The sequence below is a fragment of the Haliotis rufescens genome, unplaced genomic scaffold (assembly GCF_023055435.1).
Source record: "Haliotis rufescens isolate VD_foot unplaced genomic scaffold, xgHalRufe1.0.p SCAF_1, whole genome shotgun sequence".
NCBI classification, from domain to species: Eukaryota; Metazoa; Mollusca; class Gastropoda; order Lepetellida; family Haliotidae; genus Haliotis; species Haliotis rufescens.
The window spans coordinates 32,014,545-32,039,401 of NW_025963779.1; the positions used below are offsets into that span (position 1 = coordinate 32,014,545).

Here is a 24,857-nt window from a genome sequence, read left to right on the forward strand (position 1 = left end):
TACATATACGCACGTATGTATAGTTACATATGTGTAAAATTACTTACGTTAGTAAATGTTGTGCATGTGAACGGGGTATAAGGCGCTTTTCCGTGCACCCGTGACTGGTCTTCCTTACCTCATGAATAAGAAAGCATTAGTTTCATCCAGTTAAAATGCTGAAAAACGATACTATGATATAATCCCTTTTCTCAGAAATGAGGAGACGAACAAGTTTATTATTATTATTATCTGCACTGCTTTAAGTCCATGGTGAGGTGAGGTGTAATGGGGTTTAATGTCGCGTCCAAGATTTTTGCACATACATAGCGACATGCATGCACGTGTGTGTGTGTGTGTGTGTGTGTGTGTGTGTGTGTGTGTGTGTGCGTGCGTGCGTGCGTGTGTGTGTGTGTGTGTGTGTGTGTGTGTGCGTGCGTGGGTGGGTGGGTGTGCGGCTGCGTGTACTAGTCCGGACTAATGCCGATTTTATAGTGCTAGCCCAATGAGATACAACGCCGCAGTTTAACATGAATACCCCATACTCAGACACAGCATACTGACTCCGAGCCGATCAGTCCTTGTTTTAGCCCTTTGATGCCGAACGTCAGGCAGTGTAACAACAAGTACCCTTATTTAACGTTGTTTGGTATGACGCCATCGGCAATCAAACCCCAAATCTTCCGCTCTCCGGGCGGAATTCGAAGCTCTACCACCAGACCACGGAGGTGGTTTTTGAGTCCACGAAGAAGCATTACTGTTACGGCAGATCATCAGATAGCATTACTATAGCTTGCATTTGCATATTATATGTGTTATTTGTTATCACCTTTGTGACTTTCCGACAAATTGTTGTGGTTTAATTCTCTGTAAAGCAGTGATGGCAGTCTGTGAATTGGTACATTCCACTTCAGAGCCAGCCGATGGCTTTGTTGGGTTTGCACGCAAAAGATTGCAAATTGGCAGTATGCAGAAACATCATACGATGGACATTTTTAGTTCGTAGATGCATGTCAGTATGTGCGTTGCTTAGCGACCATTTTGAATTTCTAATAGTTTCAGATTTGACTACGATGCAAAAGAGGTATCTGCCCAAACCATTGCTAATTGTCAGGACGCATCATCAGTAGACGCTGGACATTTCGTGTTCTTAGTTGCTTGTCAAAAGTCAAGTTGTTTGGCGGCAATATTGGATTGAAGACTGCATTAATTTATAAAAACAGCATACTACATTATATATCTCAGAAGCTATAGGCCCAACAGCTGCCATGTGTCCATGGTGTCCCTCTAGTAACTGGGTTTGTGATATTCTTGACACAGTGTCTGCAGAATAGAACACAACTCCTGAGATATATCGTTGTTTAAAGGGCTGCTAAAGTCGACAACCCCCTACAACAGTAGGAAGGATAATGTCCGAATTCCCAAATCAAACCTTTGAGTACACTATAACATGGCCGAGATGCAGTAGGCAGTCCAATCCTTCAAGGTACTCACGCATGTATCCAACTCACGCATAATTGTATGTCACGTGTTCCCTTCAACTTAACGACTACCGAACGTGATAATCAGTTTCACAATATTTCACAACATCTTGATTGACATGTGGTTCCTCGTTACATAGGGGGCACGGATGGCCCAGTCATCTAAAGCGCCGCGATTCGCTGTGCAGAGTTGCGTCTCTTGGACACGCCAGAAACCTATGATTGTGGGTTCCCCCAATTATGTTTCTAGGTTTGTCAGCACCATACCCGTGCTCGTGGGTTTCACCGAAGTGGTAAACGTCTGAGACCTGCATCACTTCGGGCTTTCCTCACACATTAAGCTGACACGCCGTGATATAACTGGAATAATGTTAAAAGCGGCGTTAAACCCAACTCACTCACTCACTCACTCCTCGTTATATAATACATAGCAACCCACGTGGCCAAAGTGTACCCTTAATGTATTGCATTGCTTGTCTTCAATAATATATCCTATATGGTGTGAAGAGTTTATGAAACTAGTTACATTTACTAAATAAAAGGCGACCATGCTTGTGGTAAGAGGCGACTAACGGGATCAGCTGGACAGGCTCGCTGACTTGGTTGATGCATGTCATCGTATCCCAATTGCGTGGATCGATGCTCATGATGTCAATCACTGGATTGTCTGGTCCAGACTCGATTATTTACAGACCGCCGTCATATAGCTTGAATATTGCTGAGTGCGGCGTTATACAACAAACAATCAATCAATCAATCGATTGAAAAACTACGAACCCGTAATCACAAAAAAGCCGAGTGTTCACACTATAGTTGTGTGCCGAGGCAGTGAACTGTTAAAATACCACAGGACCTCATTGGTGTGTAGATTGGAACGGTTGAAAATCGAAATTAACAATTAAACCTACCTACCTCACGCCACACTCAGCAATATACAGCTGTATAAATGTTTAGTAACTGTTTGATAACATAATCACGGTACAATATGTAAATAATACAATAATATCAAGTATAAATTTTAAAAAACATCTTGAAGTTTCATTTCATGCGACAAAAGCAGTTTATCAGTGCACGATCTTGATCACAAAAGCGAGGACGACAGAAATGAGGACCGGGCCAGGCGCTAACCTGGCACCACTGCAGTACCCTACTTTCTGGCAGTGGATATTGGTTGTCGATGTCGAACAGTAGATTTCGTAGTTGCCGTACGTCGTGCACAGTTCCTTGCCTGAAAACAACGTGGTGAACAATTACTTTACCAAAGAAATACTCAAGATCAAAATTGAAGTTTCTCTCATAATTGGGATTGTTTCATATTCCACTAAAATACATTGTCAATATACCTGTCTACCTGAAATTTACCTGAAATTATTTTCTGTTTTCTTAATAGGGATAGCTGTAGGTGGGCCCACGATTTCGTCAGTAGTTGTAGTATTTTGAGTTCGGGTATGTTCATCCATATGTTGGTTTTGTGCGGATAATAATTTCCGAAATTGTGGGTTAACTTTTGTCGCATTATATATTTTAATCGAAACATTGGACCCACACTTGTAAATAGCCTCCATCAGGATGACTTAGTGCCGATAACATGTTTCTAAAATGTGGACCACTTTTTTCCCGTCTTTGCTATGATCGAAACAAGTGTGCCCACACTTGTATATCATTCGTGACCAACTCGTGTTATTCCGGGACAAGCCGAATAGCGACTCGTGCCCATCTCGTAGCCATTTTTGCGACCGGGTTCCGTCTTAGCGCAAACGGGCATAGCTAAAACAATTGTCAATTCATTGCGTAATGGTTCACATATATTTCCCCATATATTATATATATTTCAGATGCAATTTAAAGCACATCGGGACGTGCGGAATTATACAGTATGATTGAACACATTTAACTGTGTCTTGGGTATAATTTTAGATGCAAGACATATGAAAAATCAAAAATTATTTCCGAGGGATTCTTTGACGAAGTACTTGAAATCATACGCGCATTCTGATTGGTTTGTCGTATTTTCGCACATAACATTCATCGATAGGGGGACGAGTCTTCTTGCAGGTTACGGAAAGGGGCGAGTGGTGACGAATGACTTGTATATCGCCAGGCTTCAGTGATCGTTGGGCTGGCTTAGTGTTGATAATCAAAATTATAAATGTGGACCCACTTTTTTCCGTCATTGTATTTACACCAGGGCGGACCACACTTATTAATCGCGGATTTGACTTACTAATAACAATTTTCTAAAATGTAGACCACTTGTGTTTGCATACAGGGAGCAAATGTAAGACACATATTGCTCAATTGCTTTTGTTCAGGCCTATCAATTCGCGATTTAATCATCCAACTTTGAGTTAATTTTGTAATGGCAGAATTGAGGTAAACATTATGTGTTTTTATTTCTGAGCTATACCAACTGTGCGTCCAAATTCAGTTTTGCGCTGACAAGTCAACAGGGAACACAGGAAAATACATTGGAATCACACCGCGACCATGATTGCCGTAAGAGGCGACTAACGGGATCGGGTGGTCAGGCTCGCTGACTTGGTTGAAGCATGTCATCGGTCCCAATTGCGTGGATCGATGCTCAGGGTGTCAATCACTGGATTGTCTGACCCAGACCCGATTAATTAGAGACCGCCGTCATATAGCTGGAATATTGCTGAGTGCGGCGTTAAACAACAAACAATCAAACAAACAAACAAACAAACACACCGTGTCGGTCTAATCCATGTCACCAAATGACCCAACAGAAGCATTATAAAGGTAAAGCATTACAGAGCTAACGAAGCATCTACTCACTAATGGAGTCACAGGCTTTACTTTCAGGTCCCGAAGGAATATATTCGTCGGTGCACGAAGACTCGGGAGTGCCCGCCTTGCATGCTATACAGGAACTGTGCACTGAAACGTGAATCATTGATATTAGTGTATGTAAATTGTAAACTGCTATAATATGCTCCTCAACATTGTCAAAATATATTCTACAACTCATTTAGATATAACACTATGAACCTGTGGCTCACCTGGGTGGGTATTCAATAGATAAAAGCTAACAGTTTCTGTTAAAATCACAAGTTAATAGTGACCTATTTTGTGTACAGAACAGAAGTTTATTACTCATGAATCACGTATTGTGATATAGAGCATACAATATACATATTTATATTTACAGACGTGTATCAGTGTGCATAAACATAAAGTAATTACAAACATAGTATATACAGTAATTGAATTATTACTTAAAAAGTTGTAAACCATCCTTTAAGTATTTCGCCAGCTTTATAACAAGAGGTTTGTAGGAGCAAACCATAAGCTGGTTAATTTTTTCAATAGTGGGATACTTACAATAATAACTCGGGAGATATTTATTTCTTAATTCATGAAGTGATGGACATTGAAGAAGAAAGTGGAATTCGTCTCCAATATAACTGTTGCATAATGTACAGAATCTGTGATCTTTATTAACATTGAACCATCTTCCCTTTTCAATTGGTAATCTGTGATTAGCTGTTCTAAATTTGACTATCCACTTCGCTAAGTTGTATGGTAATGATAATAAATATTCCTCAAGGCGAGGCTTATCTTTGAACATTGTGTAGTATTTACCCTTGGAGGATAAAGTCGCAGATTCATTCCATTTTTGATAAAAGTTATCTAACAATATAGCTTTAGTATTTGCCTTGCCTTGTGTAACAACTAACGGGCAATATGGTAGCCTGCTTGGTGAGGACTGTGGTTCATGCAGGAGACCAAGGTTCCATGCAAAAAGGGGTCCAATACATGGAGGTAATTCTTAGTCTCATCTGTAGTAATATCGTTGCATCACTGTTTAAACAACGTACATTATTGCACAATGACAATGAGTTATTTTTCATTCACAACATGAACAACCTTCTTTAAAAGTATTTTGATACTGAAATACATTTACGTGTTTCTATATTTGTTGGAATTTTTCAAACTTGTCTCATTAGGAAGAGTTCACATCCGTTATGAGAAGATTTTGCCAAGTGTATTCGTGTCTATTCACGACACTGAGAGGCCAAGGGTCTATAGTACATGTTATATTGTAATGTGTGTACAGTAAACTACGGTTATAACGAACACGCTTATAACGAACTGACGGATATAACGAACTTACTTTTTTGGTCCCGACTATTTTCTGTAGTTATGCTGTATATATGCTTATAACGAACTACGGTTATAACGAACTAAAATTAGTAGTCCCTTTGAGTTCGTTATACCCGTACTTTACTGTATTTGCGATTATTATAAAGTAAGATATTTGGAGCTTCGTAGATTCATATCATGCGCCATGGACATTGACAGTGTTTTCGTTAATACCGCATTGTTACCAAATTTGAAATGTAGTGATACCGAAACAGCACAGTAGAAGTTAAACAGTATGTATGATCACAGTTAAAATCTCAGCCTGGGCTCAAATCTCATGAGAGTGAATTTAAAGGGATTGATTTGAGTCTGCTACACTGGCCCATGTCATTAACATAGCCATCCCAAATATGTCATGCGGCCTTACGTTGTCGTTATCATGGCGTCGTTATGACGCCTCCAGACCCGACCACGCCTATATATAATGAAAACATTACACGAGGCCATCAGCGAATCCCCTAGTTTTAACACTCTAAACACCAGTCAGGCTAGAATATGTCGATTGGTTAACGTTGGGTACAACACGTGGTCACCGAACATGCAGATTAGCTGAATGCAGATATTGCAGTAACTTGAGTGAGTGAGTTGGGTTTAACGCCGCTTTTAACAGTATTCCAGTTATATCACGGCGTTTCAGCTTAATATGGGAGAAAAGCCCGAAGTGATGCAGGTCTCAGACGTTTACCACTTCGGTGAAACCCACGAGCATGGGTATGGTGATGACAAACCTAGAAACATAATCGGGGCGAACCGGGATTCGAACCCACAATCATAGGTTTCTGGCGTGCCCAAGGGACGCAACTCTGCACAGCGAATCGCGGCGCCTCAGACGACTGGGCCACCCGTGCCCCCTGCAGTAACTTGAACACCCGTGGCCTGGTGTAAATGAACAGCGATTTGATTGGCCATTTGTGGTTGATTTCTTAAAGCCTGATTTCTTATTATCTATCCTGGAATTATGTTTTTGACATAGGGCGCCCTGCGCGGGGCCGATTAATTAACATTTTGTGTCTGCAGAATACTGTTCGTAGTCAAAGAAGTCACAGACTAAGACACATTCGACATATTGGCTACCACAATCCAGTTATCAGTTTGAAATATGCAAATGGCCATCAGGCGTTCATCGCGCGGTTGAGGACCCAATCTGATAAGACTGCAATGTTTTTGGTGTGTCTGGGCGTTAGGTTTTTGGTCCCGAAACTATTTCTCGCAGTCATTTTTTCAAAGCTAACCTTTTTTTTGACGACCGATCATAACGTTTATATTTCACTATCATTACCGTGTTGGAGATCATATTACCAGGTTGAGTCAGCCTTTAAGGAAGGCACGTGTATGTGTTTGAGAGCGCAAGATATGCACACCTGCAATTTCTACCAATAGGCTTCAGACAATTAATGTATGTAGGAAGTGTCATTCGCGTTCTCAAGGATCACATTATTACCTAAGGGGCGGTCAGGTAGCCTAGTGGTTAAAGCGTTCGCTCGTAACGCCGAGGGCCCGGGTTCGATTCCCGACATGGGTACAATGTGTGAAGCCCATTTCTGGTGTCCCCCGCCGTGATATTGCTGGAATATTGCTAAAAGCGGCGTAAAACCAAACTCACTCATTAACACCTGTAGTAAATAATGACCGCCCAAGGCTAATGCTTTCTTCAAAACACGATATATATCGTATGACGCGGCCAGGGGAATCGAATCATCTTCATTCCGCTGTCGTTTGACAAACTAGGGGTAACTTGGGCTCCGCGCTCTGAGCAGACACTCTGTCCACTAGACCGCGGAGGGGGTTAGAGGTATGAATGAGGAGACAGAATGACTGAGGAGGAGAAGTGTACATATAACTCCGCAGATAATGACTTGGGTGTACATACACACTTGAAACTGTGAGTGAGTGAGTGAGTGAGTGAGTGAGTGAGTGAGTGAGTGAGTGAGTGAGTGAGTGAGTGAGTGAGTGAGTGAGTGAGTGAGTGAGTGAGTGAGTGAGTGAGTGAGTGAGTGAGTGAGTGAGTGAGTGAGTGAGTGAGTGAGTGAGTGAGTGAGTGAGTGAGTGAGTGAGTGAGTGAGTGAGTGAGTGAGTGAGTGAGTGAGTGAGTGAGTGAGTGAGTGAGTGAGTGAGTGAGTGAGTGAGTGAGTGAGTGAGTGAGTGAGTGAGTGAGTGAGTGAGTGAGTGAGTGAGTGAGTGAGTGAGTGAGTGAGTGAGTGAGTGAGTGAGTGAGTGAGTGAGTGAGTGAGTGAGTGAGTGAGTGAGTGAGTGAGTATTTCTTTACGCTACTTTTAGCAATATTCCAGCAATATCACGACGGGGGACACCAGAAATGGGCTTCACACATTGTACCAATGTCGGGAATCGAACCCGGGTCTTCGGTGTGACGAGCAAACGCTTTAACCACTAGGCTACCCGACCGCACCCTTGAGACTGTGGACAACATGTCATACGACAAACACCGTCACCATTTGATAAATTCTATAATGATGTGGCTAACATATCTTATCATACCTGTCTTACACAGTCCAGCAACACAGAACAGAATCAGAAGGGTCTTCATGTTGGGCCGCCAAGCAACCTGTGTTCAGTTCTTCGTTGATGCGTGGATCGTTTGATCGTTGAACGTTGAACGTTTATTTATGAACAGACAGATAACGGCAAATGTTTCGCAATAGCTTGATAAGTGTGGTGTTCGCCATGATACCGAGCACGTGGCATGCTATCCAATATCATGGTAACATGAATAAATTAACCTTGACAAGCAACAGAGATAGCCATTGTACTTTGAAACAGTGAAACGTATATTAGACAATGGTTAAGGAAAGCTGTATGGGTGTGTTGTTTACATAGTTCTAATACTGATTGGTAGCGTCATCTTGTGTACATCATCATACATTTTGGAATCATATCTGAAACAGATGTATATTTCTTCACTGGAGATAGTGTATGTGTCAAGTGCTTGCATATATATGGACAGTATATATTCATGACCATATCGAGATTTGTAACGTACACCTAGAAGAGAGTATATAGCCTATTGGGCTAACAAGAATAGTGAGTCAGTGAGTGAGTTTTACTCCGCTTTCAGGAATAATCCAGCAATATCACGGCGGGGGACACCAGAAATGGGCTTTGCATATTGTACCCGTGTAGGAAATCGAACCTAGGTTATCGGCGTGACGAGCGAACGGTTTAACTACCGCTTTAACCGCCGCCCGCTGCCAATAATATGTTTCATGTAAAGAAGAAAACATCACGTTCCGACCTTCAATCTCTTATTAATGTTATTTTATTAATGCAGTACCCTTGAAGATCCGGGCTAGAGTTGGCCGTCAGCAACACATGCTTGTCTTAAGAAGCGACTGTGCTTGTCGTAACAGTTTATATGTAAACACGCGAAAATGAAACTACATGATCACGTGGAGAAACGTGATAAACCTGAGTATTTGCTACAAGGGGTAGTCCACCCGTGAAGAACCGGGGTAGAATAGGTCTTCAGCAACCTATGCTTGCCGTAAAAGGCGACTATGCTTGTCGTAAGAGGCGAGTAACAGGATCGGGTGGTCAGGCTCGCTTGCATGGTTGATGCATGTCATCGATCTCAATTGCATAGATCGATGCTCATGTTGTCAATCACTGGATTGTCTGGTCCAGATTCGAATATTTACAGATCGTCGTCATATAGCTGGAATATTGCTGAGTGCGGCGTTATACAACAAACAAACAAACATCACGGGGTAGTCAAAACGTCCCAGGTTCATGTTACCAGATTACCATAAGCGTAGAGTGAGTGAGTGAGTTGGGTTTAACGTCGCTTTTAACATTATTCCAGTTATATCGCGGCGTGTCAGCTTAATGTGGGAGGAAAGCCCGAAGTGATGCAGGTCTTAGACGTTTACCACTTCGGTGAAACCCACGAGCACGGGTATGGTGCTGACAAACCTAAAAACATAATTGGGGCGAACCGGGACTCGAACCCACAATCATAGGTTTTTGGCGTGCCCAAGGGACGCAACTCTGCACAGCGAATCGCGGCGCCTCCGACGTAGAAGTGTAAGGACTCTGACATTCACAGATAGGCAAGAACAATCCTCCAGATGGTGATGTGACATGACAATTCAATCACTCCTTCAGGATATGTCCCGTGTTCAAGTTCACGTTGTCTTAATTACGCCATTTCAGAAATGAAAAAAAAGACAAATCATGTGTTTCATTTAATTACGGGTTTCAAATTGTGAATTCAACCGTTTTTATTAAAATTGAAAAATGAACTGTCGTGTTTTATCTTCGTGTAGATCGCAATCTTCTTTTTGACGTCATCTCAGCTCTCAGTTTAACTATCGTTGACGTTCTTGTAAAAATAAATATTTTACGTCACTGAAACTGCTGTACCAATTATACGATATTTTTTCTTGTATGTTTAACACTGTGACATAGTTTTCTAATGCTAAAGATGGTTATATTGATGCCGTGCGCACCAAACAGACCTCATTAAACAGCCAATTGGTTTCGTAAAAGTCAAACCTTCTCTGATTAGAGGACCGCCTTGGTGGTCTAGTGGATAGATCATCTCCCCGGAGAGAGGAAGGTCGATGGGTCGATCTCCTGCCCGCGTCATATCAAAAGACGTTAAAAGATGGTACTTGTTGTTACCCTGCCTGGCATTAAGGGGAGAAAGCATGGAATGGCTGGCTTGGTGTCAGAATCCTGTGTCTGAGTTGGGTATTCATCTTTAACTTCGGCATGCATATGGTATCTCAGTGGTCTAGCAGGATCAAGTGCATATCATAGGATCGTGCATTATGTGCCATCACAAAAATGCGGTCCTCCTTCTGGACTGTAGTGGTGGGGTGTTCTTGTTCTTTGTCTTCTTTGTCTACTCCTTCCCCTTTTCCTCCTCCAACGGGTTGGGCGCGTCCACTTCCATGCCATCCACCCCTTCCACCTCCGCCTCCGCCTCCTCCTCCTGTGGTGATGAATGTCGTTGACGTTTTGAAGAGTGCCTTTTTAAGGGGTTGCACCACGTTTTCTTTTCCCAAGGCATGCTGTTGTCCCCTTGCGTGCTGTTGCCCCCTTGCGTGTGCTGTCCTCTTCCTCTTGGTTCTTCTTCTTGGGTTTTTCGGCCAGCGTTGTCAACCACACACACACATCATGTCGCGTGGTGGGGACTCGAAACACGATCTCACGGCTGGGACCATGACCTTCTTCTCTCCATGGACAGTGTTCACACAACAAGTGATCGACTTCTTCCCCAAAACGCCCCTTTTCAGGGCCACCCATCTCACTCGAAAGAACGCTTTTCATCCTCATGCTTTGACGACCCTCAAACCCAAACAAAGAACCCGACTCCCCTTCCCCTCCTCCCTCCCTCCCTCCTCCCTCCCTCCCTCCTCCTCCTCCTCCAGACCCACAATGCCCTGCGCAAACCGAAACTGGAAGTGACGTCATCAGAGGTCACGTGACCAAACCGACCAATCAGAAGCCAGGAGCGGTTCCATAACGGGGCCCTCAACTACTGGTATATTATACACAGGGACATGGAATGTCGTTTTTGAAAGACAGGTCTCGTTATAGCTCAAATGAACGGATGTCGCGCGAGCCATTTCCTTAATGTAAACAAATCAAGTGTACATTTGAATTTATCATCCAACATAGCCCTGTAAGTAACAACATCAATTTATATATCACATTTCTGCTATCTGTATACACTGAGGTATGGAACTGACAATCTACATTTTTCCGCATTTTGTAAACAAACGCATATTGTCAAAAATAATTTAAATATTCGGGATTTTATTGATCGAAGAAGCCATATCCTGACGCGCATTCTGATTGGTTTGCGCCTTCGAGAGGGGGACGAGCCTCGTTGTAGGTTACGGAAACATGCGAGTGATGACGAATAGCTCTACCTTCTTACACGTCCGCATTCGTCACCACTCGCCCCTTTCCGTAACCTGTAAGAAGACTCGTCCCCCTATCGATGAATGTTATATGCGAAAATACGACAAACCAATCAGAATGCGCGTATGATTTCAAGTTCTTCGTCAAAGAATCTCTCAGAAATAATTTTTGATTTTACATTTGTCTTGCATCTAAAAATATATCCAAGACACAGTTAAATGTGTTCAATCATACTGTATAATTCCGCACGTCCCGAAGTGCTTTAAATTGCATCTGAAACATATATAATATATGGGGAAAATGTGTGAACCATTACGCAACGAGTTGACAATTGTTTTTGGTATGCCTGTTTGCGCTAAGACTGAACCCGGTCGCAAAAAAATAGCCACGAGAGGGGCACGCGTGCACATCGGCTTGTCCCGGAATAACACGAGTTGGTCACGAATGACACGTCCGATACCTGACACACACCTTTCACAATCCAAGCCTGCTCTGGTACAGAGAGCGTGTTTTGTTTGTAACGTCGCCCCAACTAACATGGCGAACATTCAGCTATATATCTTCCAAGGAAGCCCGCCATGTCATGCTGTCATGTTGACCGCCAAGGCTCTTGGTGTACCTCTCGAGTTAAAACAACTCGACTTCATGACCAAAGAACAGCTCAGCCCAGAGTTTACACAGGTGAGATCCCCACAGTCACCAGGGTTAGAACAGGCCCCCTGCTCCATTCGTCACCACTCGCCCCTTTCCGTAACCTGCAAGAAGACTCGTCCCCCTATCGATGAATGTTATGTGCGAAAATACGACAAACCAATCAGAATGCGCGTATGATTTCAAGTACTTCGTCAAAGAATCCCTCGGAAATAATTTTTGATTTTTCATATGTCTTGCATCTAAAATTATACCCAAGACACAGTTAAATGTGTTCAATCATACTGTATAATTCCGCACCTCGCGATGTGCTTTAAATTGCATCTGAAATATATATAATATATGGGGAAATATATGTGAACCACTACGCAATGAATTGACAATTGTTTTAGCTATGCCCGTTTGCGCTAAGACGGAACCCGGTCAAAAAAATGGCTACGAGATGGTCACGAGTCGCTATTCGGCTTGTCCCGGAATAACACGAGTTGGTCACGAATGCCCCTGCTCCCCAGTGTTGGTCGTATGATGAAACTAACTCACACGGGGCGCTCACGTCCTCAGTCAAATTATCAATCCTTGCTGCTAACAGTTTGGGAACTCATTCATGTCATACAGTTCCTGAAGACATGCCCCTTTCCGTGCACTGTCACTCCGTTGGGAGTCGGGGAAGAATGTGTTCCAGTATTCCAAACTTGTGTAAGGAGCAGACTAATGAGGACCAAGTAGCCAGATGTCATGCCCCCATGTCGTGAATAGTTGCTCATGTTTTCAGTCGCTGGTTTCTCGGGTCACGGCCGTGGTACAGCTTAAATGTACCAGAAAGACGAGTGTAGATGAATCTAATACTATCAGAATATAGTGTGAGACAACGCTGCTAAATTACGTAACTGTAATTGCTTATTTAAGAAGCTTCTGTTAAATATGCATCAATAGAATCGATGCCAACTACAAACACGCCCAACGACCCATCACTACCGCGCCTTCCTCAAATTAAATACATTTTGCTCACAACTTCAAATATGTTGTGACAAATGCAGTGTTTCGAATTATATTCGTATCATAAATGTAAATTAGTGTCATTCACATGCAACCTCATGTGATCATTCACGCATGTACATTAGAAATACTCAATTGAGAAAATGTATAATTGTTTTCTGTTGCCATGGGAATAAGGTCATGTCTGTAATTTGATCAGTCTTTCAACAGCAGTTATCATGGACAGCTGGCTTTCTTCAAATATTTTCAATATTACAGTGTACTTGTGTAGGGGTCTTGGACTAACCCAGGAAACTAGAATATGAATGAGTGATAGATCCCGTGTTTGGTGATAAATCATTGTATTGGTAACTTCAAAACTTTCAATTTTCTATGTAAAGAGCTTCGTCAAACGTTGCTGTGACTCGATGTGTGGGTATCTATAGAGATGATGCAATAATGTGATATTTGTGACATCCACCACACAAGCAAACATTCCTGTTCACACTACATAACTTGCGACCCGTGAAGATTCCGGAGAAAAATAGGTCTCCAGCAACCCATGCTTGCCGTAAAAGGCGACTATGCTTGTCGTAAAATGCGACTAACGGGACCGGGTGGTCAGGCTCGCTGACTTGGTTGATGCATGTCATTGATCCCAATTGCGTGGATCGATGCTCATGATATTAATCACTGGATTGTCTGGTCCAGACTCGATTATTTACACACCGCCGTCATATAGCTGGAATATTGCTGAGTGCGGCGTTAAACAACAAACCAACCAACCAACCAACATAACTTTCATAGCAAGTAATTTTCTTATGAGCAAATATACTTTGACATGACCTCTCAGTAAACTTCCCCGTGTGTATAATTACTCACATGAGTAAAAGTCTTCATGTGAATACGGCTTATGATATACGTATCAAAGCAACTATGTAAAAACCAATGAAACCTGGGTAGCTTGAACTCCATTACTATAGATACGGATGTAGACAATGTTCATAATGACCCCGGTACACCTATTGGCTTAACACCCTACTGACGGCACACTGACATGTACAGCCTCTAACTATTGATAACACGTTTGACCCACGACCCACGCCCGTTCTTCGAATTGACACTCTACGTTCCACTGTAATTCGAAATCATCCTACCAACAATATAATTATTTGCAAGAAGTTGGAAATACATGCGACTCTGTGTGTCGACTGTAATTATAAATTTGATCGGCATTTTATAGATCTTTGAACATAATTTTATTACAGGATGTATTTCAGGGTAATACGATGTCACATATATAGAGCGCGTTGCGATAGCAAAGTCGAGTACTGCTGAGTAACAGGCCTACAACCTTGGTAAATAGCCTGAGATAAGCGAGTTTCAGTATAAAGAACCGAGGCCGTCCAGTTGGGTCGGGGTGACATTCGTTTTGTACATGGAACCAGCTCGCATAAGCCGATGTAAAAATAGAGAAGAAGAATAATATTTTATTATAGTGTCACCCGCTGTACATATAAAATGACAAGGCAAGAATGTAAAAATTCAGCGGCCGGCCAAAATGGCCTACGAGACACTAAAAGACTCATAGAAACAATATTATATATGTGTACACACCACATTTAATAGTAAAAATAGATAACGGGTTCAATATATATCACCATACTGACGTTCTACAGCCCCTTTATCAGCAATAGGTGGACTTGCGACACATGTCCTTCACTTCCCTCCATGTCAGAATGTTGGGATCCTATTGGTACACGTGATCATGAGAAAATACCGTCTATCTCGCCTGGGAGAGAATAAACCCCTTAATATTATATCCCGTTACGAAGCAAGAAGCCTCACGTTGTTTAAGAGTCAATGAAAGTGACGTGAAACAGCCCAAAATAACATCCGCTCAATCGAACAGCTGTTTTCTATCAATTTTCAATTTGTTATAATTATTTTACAATGTCAGATTGAAACATGGTAAGATACATCCGTTTAACAAGTATAACAAGTAAAACCACATAATTATACCCCGGGGCGGTCGGGTAGCCTTGTGGTTAAAGCGTTCGCTCGTCGCGCCGTAAACCAAGATTCGATTCCCGACATAGGTACAATGTGTGAAACCCATTTCTGGTTTCCCCGGTGTATTTTTGCTGGAATATTGCTAAAAGTGGCGTAAAACCATACTCACTCTCCCTCGTAATACTGGTACAGCCTATATTGCTATTTTACATAGTTTTTGACCACGTTTGTGATCTATCATGTATAATTTATTTTACACTCAATAAATGCATGCGAGTAGATGCATCTAACTCAGCATTAGTAACAGGAAAAATGAGAGCCCCTGTTATCAACGGCAGTAATAACCATTCATGTCACACCGCACAGTAACTTTCACATTATGCATGGGTTAAATTTTATCTGGGAGAGTGTTGCCACAACGAAAATATGCTGGGACTGAGATCGGCGGGTCATGAACTCTACTTCAGTAGTGGGTTTTCACAGGATATTGTGACATGGCAACGAGATTCTATTCAACAATAAGCGGACTTCGAGCGAGCAGGTGATGTTTATGCCGCAATAGATACGGCAACTTGTAAATACTGCTCTCCTCTCCAGGCAAACCAGAGGATGACAGCATGAGCACGCCGTAGGCGTAATGACGACACACAAGCCACAAGGGCTAGAATAAGTATTCAGCAACCCTTGCTTGCCGTAAAAGGCGACTATACTTGCCCATGATGTCAATCACTGGATTGCTTGGTCCAGACTCGATTATTTACAGTTGGAAATATTGCTGAGTGTGGCATTAAACAACAGACGAACAAACACAATCTACAAAACTCCAGGTCATTTATTGTCACCATCTAGTCGTCAGTTTAGTTTGAATCGAGCATGATGACACACATAGTAGGCCAGTTTCATTTATTGTCACCATCTAATCGTCAGTTTAGTTTGAATCGAGCATGATGACACACATAGTAGGCCAGGTCATTTATTGTCACCATCTAGTCGTCAGTTTAGTTCGAATCGAGCATGATGACACACATAGTAGGCCAGTTCATTTATTGTCACCATCTAGTCGCCAGTTTAGTTTGAATCGAGCATGATGACACACATAGTAGGCGAGTTTCATTTATTGTCACCATCTAGTCGTCAGTTTAGTTTGAATCGAGCATGATGATACACATAGTAGGCCAGTTTATTTATTGTCACCATCTAGTCGTCAGTTTAGTTCGAATCGAGCATGATGACACACATAGTAGGCGAGTTTCATTTATTGTCACCATCTAGTCGTCAGTTTAGTTTGAATCGAGCATGATGACACACATAGTAGGCGAGTTTCATTTATTGTCACCATCTAGTCGTCAGTTTAGTTTGAATCGAGCATGATGACACACATAGTAGGCCAGTTCATTTATTGTCACCATCTAGTCGTCAGTTTAGTTCGAATCGAGCATGATGACACACATAGTAGGCCAGTTCATTTATTGTCACCATCTAGTCGTCGGTATAGTTTGAATCGATCATGATGACACACATAGTAGGCCAGTTCATTTATTGTCACCATCTAGTCGTCAGTTTAGTTTGAATCGAGCATGATGACACACATAGTAGGCCAGTCCATTTATTGTCACCATCTAGTCGTCAGTTTAGTTTGAATCGAGCGTGATGACACACATAGTAGGCCAGTTCATTTATTGTCACCATCTAGTCGTCAGTTTAGTTTGAATCGAGCGTGATGACACACAAAGTAGGCCAGTTTATTTATTGTCACCATCTAGTCGTCAGTTTAGTTCGAATCGAGCATGATGACACACATAGTAGGCGAGTTTCATTTATTGTCACCATCTAGTCGTCAGTTTAGTTTGAATCGAGCGTGATGACACACAAAGTAGGCCAGTTTATTTATTGTCACCATCTAGTCGACAGTTTAGTTTGAATCGAGCATGATGACACACATAGTAGGCCAGTTCATTTATTGTCACCATCTAGTCGTCAGTTTAGTTTGAATCGAGCATGATGACACACATAGTAGGCCAGTTTCATTTATTGTCACCATCTAGTCGTCAGTTTAGTTTGAATCGAGCATGATGACACACATAGTAGGCCAGTTCATTTATTGTCACCATCTAGTCGTCAGTTAAGTTCGAATCGAGCATGATGACACACATAGTAGGCCAGGTCATTTATTGTCACCATCTAGTCGTCAGTTTAGTTTGAATCGAGCATGATGACACACATAGTAGGCGAGTTTCATTTATTGTTACCATCTAGTCGTCAGTTTAGTTTGAATCGAGCATGATGACACACATAGTAGGCGAGTTTCATTTATTGTCACCATCTAGTCGTCAGTTTAGTTTGCTCTTACAACATGTATGGCTAGCTTGGGACCTCTTCTGACTGGATTCCTTACTGGGTCGATATTCATTCCTCCGATACCATGTGTCCAACTCTCTTATACCATATGTCCAGCAGTTCATTTCCACATTCCTTTACATTGTTAATGGCATAATATGGGTGAGTGAAACGCTGCTTTAACGTCATTTCAGTTAAATCAAAGCGTTTCAGATTGTGTGTCCGGTGTGTGTGTGTCCGGTGTGTGTGTGTGTGTTTGTGTGTGTGTGCGTGTGCGTGTGCGTGTGTGTGTGTGCGTGTGTGCGTGCGCGTGTGCGTGCGCGTGTGCGTGCGTTTGTGTGTGTGTGTGTGCGTGCGTGTGCGTTTGTGTGTGTGTGTGTGCGTGTGCGTGTGTGCGCGTGCGTGTGCGTGCGCGTGTGCGTGCGTTTGTGTGTGTGTGTGTGTGTGCGTGCGCGCGTGTGTGTGTGTGTGTGCGTGTGCGTGTGTGTGTGTGTGTGTGTGTGTGTCGGGGGTTTCATTTTTGGTTTGATTGCCAGTTGATTCTACTTTTGGATTGTAACAGATTCGAGTGACTTCTCTGATTAAACCATCTTTTGGTTGATGTATGTATTCTCTATAATTTTGCATCATTTTTGGTTTGATGGCCAGTTGATTCTACATTTGGATTGTAACAGATTCGAGTGACTTCTCTGATTAAACCATCTTATGGTTGATGTATGTATTCTCTATAATTTTGCATAATGAGCTAAAGTTGCTTTTGTTTTCCTATTTGAAATAGTCGCCCACTATGGCCGGTGTATTTCTGGCTCAGAATCAAATGCAAGAGTAATAGTGTGACGTCACCGTAATGGTTTAATGTTTAAAACGGCGTTAAGCCCAATTCATTCACTCACTCAAGTTGTTTATGAACGTCTATTGTGACATTTCAGATAAACCCGGATCATACCGTCCCAACTATTATAGATGGAGACTTCATACTGTGGGAGAGGTAAGGTCACACAGCTGTAGTACATTGACACCGTCCAGGCAAAGTAGATTTGTCGTTCATCCATCTCCTGTAACAATTATACACTGATTAAAATGGATTTTAGGAACAAACGCAATGAATTTGAATGACTGGAGCACTCAGTCTCACCTTATACAGATTTAACGACCACTAAAACACATATTTACATCCTACCACTGGAACTTATTCTTCAATTGATCTGTTACATAGAAATGTAAATGGTAACCATGTAATCCATCATGATTAAATACCGTTGGAGTCAATTAACCTTCCTAATCCAATTATGATCTTGATTTTCTGAAAATATTTTCAATTTATGAATTAACAATTAACATTCGGTTTTTCACAGAGATATCTTATGAATATGGAAAGAGTTTTGTCGCTGTTATTTATTATCATCATCACTTACCTGAATCATATTTGGAAACTATTTCTAACGTTGTTGATGACATAATGTCATCGTTATCCCTTTACCAAATCCTGTCCGTGATCATGATCATGTGATTACTGTCAAATGTCAGTTACAAGCCACGTGGTTGATGCATGTCATTGTATCCCTTGTGCGAAGATCGATGCTCATGATGTCCGTCACAGGATTATCTGGTCCAGAATCGGTTATTTACAGATGGTCATGAAGCTGGAATATTACTCATGGCGGCATTTAACGACAAACACGAGCTGAGTTTTTAAAATCATGGAATGCATGGTCATAAGTGGACTAGATTGGTACATGGAATGGTATAATCCACACAACCTCTGTGTGCAGCAGGGCACAATAGAGTATCTTTATAGATATGCCAATCATATATAATGCCTGTTAACTGGACCTCCACGGCACCCAAGTCTATATGCTCCATGTACTTCTCCACCTCCACAACCCCCCAACTGGATCTCAGTGATATGTTTCATATCACTTACCAGGTGTGCTTGTACAAGCCTGGAATGTATGGGTCTTTATCGATTAGCTAGGTACTTGGAAAGCAATAATCTAAGTAGTAACTCGGAGTACCTGTATATGCCAGTCATGTCATGGACTCCATTAACTTACTGGACATCCACGGAACCCTTTTTTCTCTACTCCATGTTGTCCTTGCACATATATACCAGGAACACTGTTACACATTCTGTCCCCGGCCCTGTCTCACAAATAGATCTACTATTCATTTTAAATAAAAGCAACAAAACCCTTTCCATAATCATAAGAAATCTCTGTTAAATTCTCGATTCGATTGTACGATTCCAAATGTATCACAAGCATAATTAAGTTTTCGCGAAAACGTGAGCGTCCCCTGCTCTACCAGTGGCACCCGTGACAAACACATGCAAAGACAAATCAATTCTTCACCTGAATGCCTACTTCTTGCTCAAACGTTCTCTATCCAAAATGTTACATAGATGTTTACCAACATTTCTCACAGTTTTTTTTCCTGACGACATTTACTTTAAATTTCAACATATTGTCCTGAACCTTTGAAGACCTTTGAACCTTTGATTTACACCTATATCTTTGATCACTACGTTTGGTGACAAATGCCCCAGAATGGTTATATTCCAATTGGGTGTCCTCTTTCTCAGTTAATGCATTCTACAATTGACGACTTTCTTAACTCGCCGTGAAAGACATTCAACAGGTTCATATTGTGTGTTGACCTATTTTTGGCACACTCATCGACAGCATCCATAATGATTTTAAATTTGTGATCCCAGTTAGTAGCAGGCTGTTCACTCGATGTTGGTCCATATTGTTATTGCCAACAATAGAGAAATCACATGTGATCATATGACCAGTTTGAAGCAGTATGGCGAGACTTGTCAGCCAAATGTTCTTGAATTTATATCACGAGGCACGTCTGTGAGTCCACATTCTGCAACACGTTCCTATAATTAAACAACTTGGAGGAAATTGTGTTCGTAAAGGAACTGTGGGTTGTTCATGAAATATGAAATATGAAATATTAGGGAAACTGTTTTTTTACTCAGAAATGTATAGCATCAATTCATGTGTCTTTAGTTTACCAGTAGATTTTCATTCAGTACTATACGCATTGTACAATGTATGGTATTGTAACTCTCACCATTTGGCTCTATTGTATCCACAGTCGCGCCATCATGCGCTACCTGGTGGGGAAGTATGGGGGTGAGGACAACAGCCTGTACCCCCGGGGCCTCCAGAAGAGGGCAGAGGTGGACCGACTCCTGGACTATGATCTGGGGGTCTTCTACAGAACCTTGTTGGAGAATGTTGTAAGTACGCATGAAGTGTTGCATTTTTGTTGTTAAATCAACTGTAGTTCTTTAATCTGTCATCAACAAGATTTGTATTGCCTGGTCGATCCAGCCAGGGTTCCAGATAAGAAAAGCTTCTGAGTACCTCATGCAATTGAATTCTGTAACTTTAGGTAATAGCAGCCCAACATGCAAACAGTCCTCTGTCAAGTAGTGGGAAACACATATATTTGGATGTAAGTGTACAATGAGTAATCAATTTGCGATCTAGCTTTGGAAATAATCCGTAGCTTTGCATCTATAAATGACCGACAATTTTGGCAGTGATTTCTACTTTTCACAGGTATTTCTTATGAATATGGAAATTGTTTTGTGGCTTTTTATTTATTGGAGAAGTGGACATAGTGGAATGGTGGAGAAGTGGAATAAACATACACCGAGTGCAATTCTAGAAAATCCTCATTGACTCGTGACAACAGCATATGCGTACTCTTTCTATTTCAGTGGCGGCCAGCAAGAGACAGAACTGAGAAGACAAAAGAACAAGAGGAGCAGATCGTCAAGGCTTTAGCGCGGATTGATACTCTGGTTAAGGATAAGAAGTACCTCACCGGAAATGACATCACCATTGCTGACTTTGCGATGGTAGTTGGGTTTGCAATCGAATTTGTCTATCGAGGGGATAAGACAAAGTACCCTAATGCCATGACTTGGTACAAACGAATGCAGGAATTACCGTACTTCAAAGAAGTGAATCAGTCATTTTTTGACTTAGTGGAACAATTTAAGATTGGACAAGATGAAAAGTCGTAAAACATTGAAGAAACACCTGGCGTCATAATTATCGCCCATGTCTTGCGTTTGACGCCCAATTTTTATCTGTTTTTGGAGACTTGTTATTCTCTGGCGTTGACGTTTTATATTTTGCAAATCAACAGTAATATTCGGGGTACATATTGGATGTCAAGCAAACGCGTCTCTTAGTATATATTCCCTTTATCTAATCAGTATATATTTCACAAACTTTCTGGAAAAATATTTTCAAGACGCCCATAAAAATACGCCTTTATATCATACATACACCTGTAAAAGGTTAATTACAGCTTACTATTAAACATAAAAAAGGCATTTAAAAAACATATTACTTTTATTAAAAATAACCCAATGATCATATTGAAATACAGAAACCAAAATGAATTATCTAATGTATAGTACACTGGTGCATGGCAATAGTCTTTTATCGTTCCGAACCGCCTCCATGGTCTAGTGGTAGAGCGTCCGCCCGGAGAACGAAATGTCCGGGGTTCGATACCAAAAGACATTAGATTATAAAAGATGGTACTTGTTGTAACCCTGACTGGCGCTCGCCATTAAGGGGCTAAAACAACGACTGGTCGGCTCAGAATCAGTATTCTGTGTCTGAGTGGGGCATTTATGTTATGGTAACACAGTAGGCTGGCACTTTAAATCGGCACACACACACACACACACACACACACACACACACGCACGCACGCACGCACGCACGCACGCACGCACGCACACGCACACGCACACACACACAATCACACACGACGTTAAACCCCATTTCACTTCACCTCACCCTTATCTTTCTGTCATATAATATTCGCGTTCAAGTGTTTTTTCAGGCGACCATTTTACATGTCTTTGCATGTTTTTGTGACTAACAGTAAGGTTTATGTGTATCACGGATATTTATCATAATGATGTCAATATGTATATACAATCATTTCTTCAATTTATGAAACAATAAATGATGACAACGACATAGATTAAAAGCTTTATGATTGTTTGTCTTCTTTGTGGCTTATGTTTAGAGGGACCCACGCTTGAGTTACACCGGTTCAATGATGTTCCGCACGTGTCCAATGGGTTGCTGGTCGTTGATGGTACTGATTAAATTGTAAAACATGGGAAAGATATGGGCTGAATAGTTGCTCATGTTTTCAGTCTCTGGTTTCGCGGGCCAAGGCCTTGGTACAGCTGAATGTTACTGCGGCGGTAAACAACATTACTTTTCTCACTACAGCCACAAAGACGAGTGTAAATTAATCTAATACTATCAGAATATATTGTGAGACAAGGCTGCTACCTAACTGTAATTGTTTATTTAAGGCACCCCATGCTTCATGTCCCGCAGGATTATCTGGTCCAGAATCGGTTATTTACAGATGGTCATGAAGCTGGAATATTGCTCATGGCGGCATTTAACGACAAACACGAGCTGTGTTTGTAAATCATGGAATGCATGGTCATAAGTCGATTAGATTGGTTCAGTACTATACACATTTTATTATGTATGGTATTGTAACTCTAATCATTGGGTGACCCGTGAAGATCCGGGGTAGAATAGGTCTTCAGCAACCCATGCTTGCCGTAAAAGGCGACTATGCTTTTCGTAATAGGCGACTAGCGGGATCGGGTGGTCAGGCTCGCTGACTTGGTTGATGCATCTCATCGATCCCAATTGCGTGGATCGATGCTCATGATGTCAATCACTGGATTGTCTGGTCCAGACTCGATTATCTACAGACCGTCGTCATATAGCTGGAATATTGCTAGTTCGGCGTTAAACAAACAACATCATTTGGTTCTATTGTACCCACAGCCGCGCCATCATGATGACTGAGGTAACTCGCTCTGAAAGACATTCAACAGGTTCGTAGTGACCTATTTTTGGCATACTCAACGACACCATCCATAATGATTATAAATTATATATTCTGTAACTTGAGATAATAGCAGCCCAACATGCAAACGGTCCTCTGTCAAGTAGTGGGAAGCACATTTATTTTGATGTAAGTGTACAATGAGTAATGAAATTACGATCTAGCTTTGAACAATAAAGAATCAGTATGTCATGAAGCACACTGTGGGAGAGGTAAGGTCACGCATATGTACATCGCCACTGACAAGTAGATTGTGACAATTTATCCACTGAATGAAATGGATTTTAGGACCAACCGTAACGAATTACAATAATTACACCACTCAGTCTACCTGCACATTTAACGATGACTCAAATACATATATGTACATACTGCCACTGGAACGTTATCTTTATTTTATCTGTCACATGGGGATATAAATGGTTACAATGTGAGCAAATTTTAATGGTCAGTCTAAAATGACCGTTGTAGATTTATTGTGAACCTTACTGACGGTCTATCTGCTTCAAGGGCGAAATTCATAAAAGCTACTTGTCGTTTACTTAAAGTTTAAATTGCTGCTCTTGATGTGGTTGATTAAAATTTGATACTATGAACAATAGCCGTCTCTTAATATTTATGCGTGACGCTGAGGTCAAACTCCAAAACGAGGCTATCCCCGCAAGCTGTCAAAATGGCATCGGAGCGAATATCGCTTATCAACTATTGATTTTATTGCAGCTAACATGACGTTTCAGTGCGAAATACTCATGCTTTTTCTGAATACAATATTGATTTCTATTCTCGTCACATTAATACTACATACTGTCATATATAATTCATATATATATCCAGGGTGTCGTTGTACAAAGCGATATTAGCGTGTCGGTGTCCCACACCTTAACATATAGACAGACCTACGGCAGTCTTAGGCCTAAGGTTGTTTTGTACAACGGCACCCGGGAACAAATATTTATACTAAATTAGGTCACATGATGATGACATATCGACTTTCAAACAATTACATTTATTCTGGTCAGAATATACGTATTTCTATTGGAAATGGACTACACATATAAAGCTAATATGGATGCATATACAGACATAAATAGATAATGCATAAAACAGTTGTTGTAATGTATGCTTTATTGGATTCATTTTTACGATTTATATTCATACACAAATTGCAAATTAATTGGGGGACTTAAATGAATTGAATGTTTTATATTTCAGACCTAGATTTGTGTGTTGTAAACAAGTACACCCCCGTGTAAAGAATACTGAAATCAGGGACACCAAATCCAAACACCAAGGAAGGCCCCCTTGATCCTATAGGCTAGAACGTCATAGTGTAAGAATTAACAACTATCCACTATAATAATATGTGTATTAATAAATTCGTAAATCAAGTTTGCATTATAAAATTGTTTTTTAACTTTTTTTATGAAACATTAATTTTATATTAAATCA

General features: G+C 41.3%; 2 protein-coding genes across 3 annotated transcripts; one reads left to right on the plus strand and one right to left on the minus strand.

The window, feature by feature from the left end:
- Positions 1 to 2,496: 2,496 nt before the first annotated feature.
- Positions 2,497 to 8,267, minus strand: LOC124110950. The gene is made up of 3 exons (XM_046470447.2): positions 8,121 to 8,267; positions 4,257 to 4,358; positions 2,497 to 2,688 (listed from the first exon to the last, which is right to left on the minus strand). The coding sequence occupies exons 1-3, from the start codon at positions 8,167 to 8,169 to the stop codon at positions 2,525 to 2,527; spliced, it is 315 nt and encodes a 104-aa protein (XP_046326403.2). The 5' UTR covers positions 8,170 to 8,267; the 3' UTR covers positions 2,497 to 2,524.
- A 3,691-nt stretch (positions 8,268 to 11,958) lies between these two features.
- Positions 11,959 to 22,521, plus strand: LOC124110977 (glutathione S-transferase 1-like). 2 transcript variants are annotated; one of them, XM_048381992.1, is made up of 4 exons: positions 11,959 to 12,191; positions 18,416 to 18,474; positions 20,592 to 20,736; positions 21,223 to 22,521. In XM_048381992.1, exons 1-4 carry the CDS (start codon positions 12,048 to 12,050, stop codon positions 21,529 to 21,531), a joined length of 657 nt encoding a protein of 218 aa, XP_048237949.1. In that variant the 5' UTR covers positions 11,959 to 12,047; the 3' UTR covers positions 21,532 to 22,521. The 2 variants fall into 2 exon arrangements, with proteins under 2 accessions (XP_048237949.1, XP_048237950.1); XM_048381993.1 differs by lacking the exon at positions 11,959 to 12,191 and adding an exon at positions 12,642 to 12,857.
- The last annotated feature ends 2,336 nt before the right edge of the window (positions 22,522 to 24,857 follow it).

Coding starts and splice junctions, on each gene's coding strand:
- LOC124110950 (XM_046470447.2), bottom strand. CDS start 8,169: ATGAAGACCCTTCTGATTCTGTTCTGTGTTGCTGGACTGTGTAAGACA. Junction 4,359..8,120: donor TGCTGGACTGTGTAAGACAG/GTATGATAAGAT, acceptor TTCACGTTTCAG/TGCACAGTTCCTGTATAGCA. Junction 2,689..4,256: donor TAAAGCCTGTGACTCCATTA/GTGAGTAGATGC, acceptor CGTTGTTTTCAG/GCAAGGAACTGTGCACGACG.
- LOC124110977 (XM_048381993.1), top strand. CDS start 12,657: ATGCCCCTGCTCCCCAGTGTTGGTCGTATGATGAAACTAACTCACACG. Junction 12,858..18,415: donor TTCCAGTATTCCAAACTTGT/GTAAGGAGCAGA, acceptor GTGACATTTCAG/ATAAACCCGGATCATACCGT. Junction 18,475..20,591: donor GACTTCATACTGTGGGAGAG/GTAAGGTCACAC, acceptor TTGTATCCACAG/TCGCGCCATCATGCGCTACC.